The sequence below is a fragment of the Coenobita brevimanus genome, chromosome 52 (genome assembly GCF_032717465.1).
Source record: "Coenobita brevimanus isolate Jiangsu-jjx chromosome 52, ASM3271746v2, whole genome shotgun sequence".
Lineage (NCBI taxonomy): Eukaryota > Metazoa > Arthropoda > Malacostraca > Decapoda > Coenobitidae > Coenobita > Coenobita brevimanus.
Window position 1 is genome coordinate 24,549,964 of NC_137005.1, and position 3,755 is coordinate 24,553,718.

The 3,755-nt window shown below is 44.0% G+C and overlaps 1 protein-coding gene across 1 annotated transcript; it reads left to right on the forward strand.

The window, feature by feature from the left end:
- Positions 1-807: 807 nt before the first annotated feature.
- On the forward strand, positions 808-1,590 carry LOC145400513 (uncharacterized). The gene has a single exon (XM_080273035.1). It carries the CDS (start codon positions 808-810, stop codon positions 1,588-1,590), a length of 783 nt encoding a protein of 260 aa, XP_080129161.1.
- The last annotated feature ends 2,165 nt before the right edge of the window (positions 1,591-3,755 follow it).

The window sequence follows — 3,755 nt, forward strand, 5'->3', positions numbered from 1 at the left end:
TCGTTATCGCCAGCAGAATTGAAACATGTCCTTGGAAATGACAACACCATTTTCAACCATGATCGAGGATCTTGTGCTCTCACTGGATGGCAAGGCCCTTAATGATTACGGTCTCTCTAAACCAGACAGAAAACAAGCGACCACTCCAGTTGAGATTCTTAGAGAAACCAGGTACATCACCAGAGAACTTGCTCAATTCGTTGCTGAGAATGAGCTCAAGTCGGTGGATGACTAAAAGGCAGCATACAACAGAATCATTGACAGTGCAAAGAAAAACTGTGAGGGTCTGTTCTTCCTTGACAGTCCAGGGGGAAAAGGAAAAGCTTTCATCTACCTCCTTTTAGTAGCTATCTGACAGAACAACTGCATTGCACTTGCAGTGGCCTGCTCTGTATTGCTGCTACTCTCCTCAGTGGTGGAAGAACTGCACACTCTGTCTTCAAACTACCCCCCAATCTGTCTCTTGCTGAAGCTCCAACCTGCAACATATCCAAAGGTACAGCCTTTGCTGAAGTTTTGAGACAGTGCAGGCTGATTGGTTGGAATGAATGCACCAAGTCACACAAAGCAGCTTTCGAAGCATTAGAAAATATTCTCCAATATATTCGCAGAAATAAGTCCCTCATGGTAGGTGTAACTAACATTATGGCTGGAGACTTCAGGCAGACTCTGCCTGTCGTTCCTCGAGGATCTTGAGCTGATGAGATGCAAACATGTTTCAAATCTTCTTATCTGTGGTGTAGTTTCACCAAGCTCAGCCTTTCTACTAACATGAGGGTCCATTTGCATGGAGATCACTGAGTGGGAATGTTCTCTGAGCACCTTCTGCTGCTTAGAAATAGCAAGGTGGTGCCTGATCCTGATGGTCAGATCACCATGAAAGAGATTGGCACAGAGATCAAGACAAAGGAACAGCTGAGAAACAAAGTCTTTCCCTACCTACAGCAGCACTCCAGGGACCACAAATGGCTCTGTGAAAGAGTGATACTTGCTCCCAGAAATGATGCTGTGGGACAGATCAGCTCGACCCTCCTTCAGCAGATTCATGGACCATTTCAGTTCTACAAGTCAATCGATACTGTTGTTGATGCCTTTGGGCCAGTCCCGTATCCTGTTGAATTCCTCAACTCACTGGAACAACCTGGTGTACCTCAGCACAACTTTGAAATAAAGGTTAGTGCTCCCATAATTCTCCTACGAAATCCTGACCCTCCAAAGCTTTGTAATGGAACACGGTTGGTAATTATGCAGCTCCTACCCCGTGTCATCGAAGCAACCATCATCACAGGGAATTCCAGAGGAGAGGATGTCTTCATACCAAGCATCCCAATTAAGCCTTCAGATCTCCCTTTCGAGTTCAAACGGTTTCAGATTTCTGTACATTTCAACTTTTGCCATGAAAATGAAGAAGGTTCAAGGGCAGTCCTTCAAGACTGCTGGCCTCAACCTTGGCACAACCTGCTTCTCTCATTGTCAGCTCTGCGTGGGGTATCAAGGGTTGGCTCCTCAAGCAATCTCTTCGTCCTTGGACCAGAGGGAGAGGACCAAAATATTTTTTATCCTGAGGATTTGATATCTTGTGATATGTAAGAGTTTTTATGTTATAAATTCTTTTGATGTGACAATTAATAACTTTAATTGTTTGTGGAATAATGTCATACATTATGCGAGCGTAGTGAGCTGCCCTTGCCGGGGACTAGTCAGCAGAGCTGGCTTACATATACGAGTGTGTGTGTGTGTGTGTGTGTGTGTGTACATATATATATATATATATATATATATATATATATATATATATATATATATATATATATATATATATATATATATATATATATATAATGCGTGTGTGTGTATTTGTTTGTATTTTATTTTTGTTACCAGATTATTTTCTTCATCGTAGGTAATACCCCATCCTTATTAGTGGCTATATGCAGTCGCCTTTAGCCCATTTATAAGAAGGGTGTTTTCTGAGCAGAAAAACATCACTTGCCACTTGCAAAGAAATATTACATCTGATGTCCTCTGACTGAAATAGTTAACTTCCCAAATCTCATTTCTGTCTTCCTTCAACTTTTAATAGTCCGTATTCCTTTCTCTCCTTCATATTACCTGTATCTCCCCTCTTCAACTCGCGCTTCTTCCTTGGCTCACTCTTCGCTTCTCCTTTAACCTTCTCAGTCTCATCCCCTCTTCCTTTCACTCTATTATCTCTGCTCCTACACGCTGTTGTTCATCTTTCACTTCTTGTACTCCTTACTCTCATTCTCCTCTTGTCATAATCCCATGTTTTAATGTGACCTTTATGGCCTAATCTTACTACATCCAGGCGATTTTGTTAATCTTAGGGGATTCCGCTTATAGTGATGGGATTAACGAACGGTATACCTGACCTTTCAGGTTTTAAACGACCATCCTTTGCGTTGTAATATCTTCTGGCTGTAGCGAGAATAGAACAGAAAAGACGTCACCACACTTAATGGATTAGTTTATTCTTTACCCCTACCCCTTTCAGTCTGTTTTCACTATCATGCTCTCTCCCTCCCGTCTCCAACTCGCCCCCTTTTGTCATTAAACTTTCCCCTCACGTTTCTCTCTTCCTCCCTTCGTCCTTCATTCTCATTCCTCCCCTCCCACACTATGTTTATTATTCACTTCTCCCTCACCTCATCCTCTTTCCATTTCGTTCCATTATCCCTTTCACTCTCAATTTTTCCCCTCCCTCTCTTAAGTATATGAAGTAGGGGAAAAGGAAGAGGAGGGGTAGGGAGAAAAAGTAAAGGAAGGAGGGAGGACTGGGGAAAGAAGTCGGGGAGAAAAGAATGGGTGAGGGAAAAAGAGTGGTAGGGGTAGAGGAGATTAGGTAGGAAAGATTGAAAAGGGGAGCAGAAAAGGAAAAAAGGGAAGGAGGGTTGATGTAGGGGAAAAGAAACGAGAGGATGAGGGAAGCGGGGAGATGGAGAGGGGGTAGGAGGAAGAAAAAAGATGCTGCTGCATGAGGGGAGAAGGAAAGGAGACTTGAAAGAGAGCGACGGTGAGGGTGGGAGAAGGGGGAATAATTAGTGGGGATGACAATGGTGAGGGTCTAGAAGAGAGGGATGTAGTGGATTACAAAGGAAAAAAATTGTAATGAAAAGAGGACAGGGAGATGGATGGAAAAGAGAAAGGATGAAGGCTAGTAGGAAAGAGGGGGAGAAACGGAAGAGGTATAAAAAAGTTGATGCTGTGAAAGGGGAGAGTGAGGCCAGGAGGAAATAGGTGAATCCTGGAGAGAGTAGTTGAGGGGCCACTCAGCAGGGGCAGCAGGCAGAAGGAAGCAATTGGTGGAGTTTTCACGTGAGAGCAGGAATTAGGGGGGGGGGGGAGGAAGAGGAGGGACGGGTTAGAGGGGCGAGAAGGAAAAGGAAGGAAAGGATGGGGAAAAGAGGGACGGGAGGGGGGAGAGACGAAGGGGAATGGGAGAGGAGAAAAAGACCTGAAGAAGTGAGAGGAGCTGAAATGAAGAAGGAGAAAGGAATAAAAGAAGGAACGAGAAAAGGAAAGGGGGGGAAAGGGCTGAAGAGAACGATGGGGATGAGAGAATGAAGAGGGAAGATAGAGAAATGGATAGGTAGTAGAAGGAGGTAAGTGGTATTTAAAAAATAAGAAGAAAGAAGAGAGAAAGGAAAGGATTAAGGAAGAGAGGAGGAGGAGGAGAACGATGGGGTAGGAGGATGAGGCAAGGATGAGAATGAAAGAAAGGGAGAGAAGGGAAG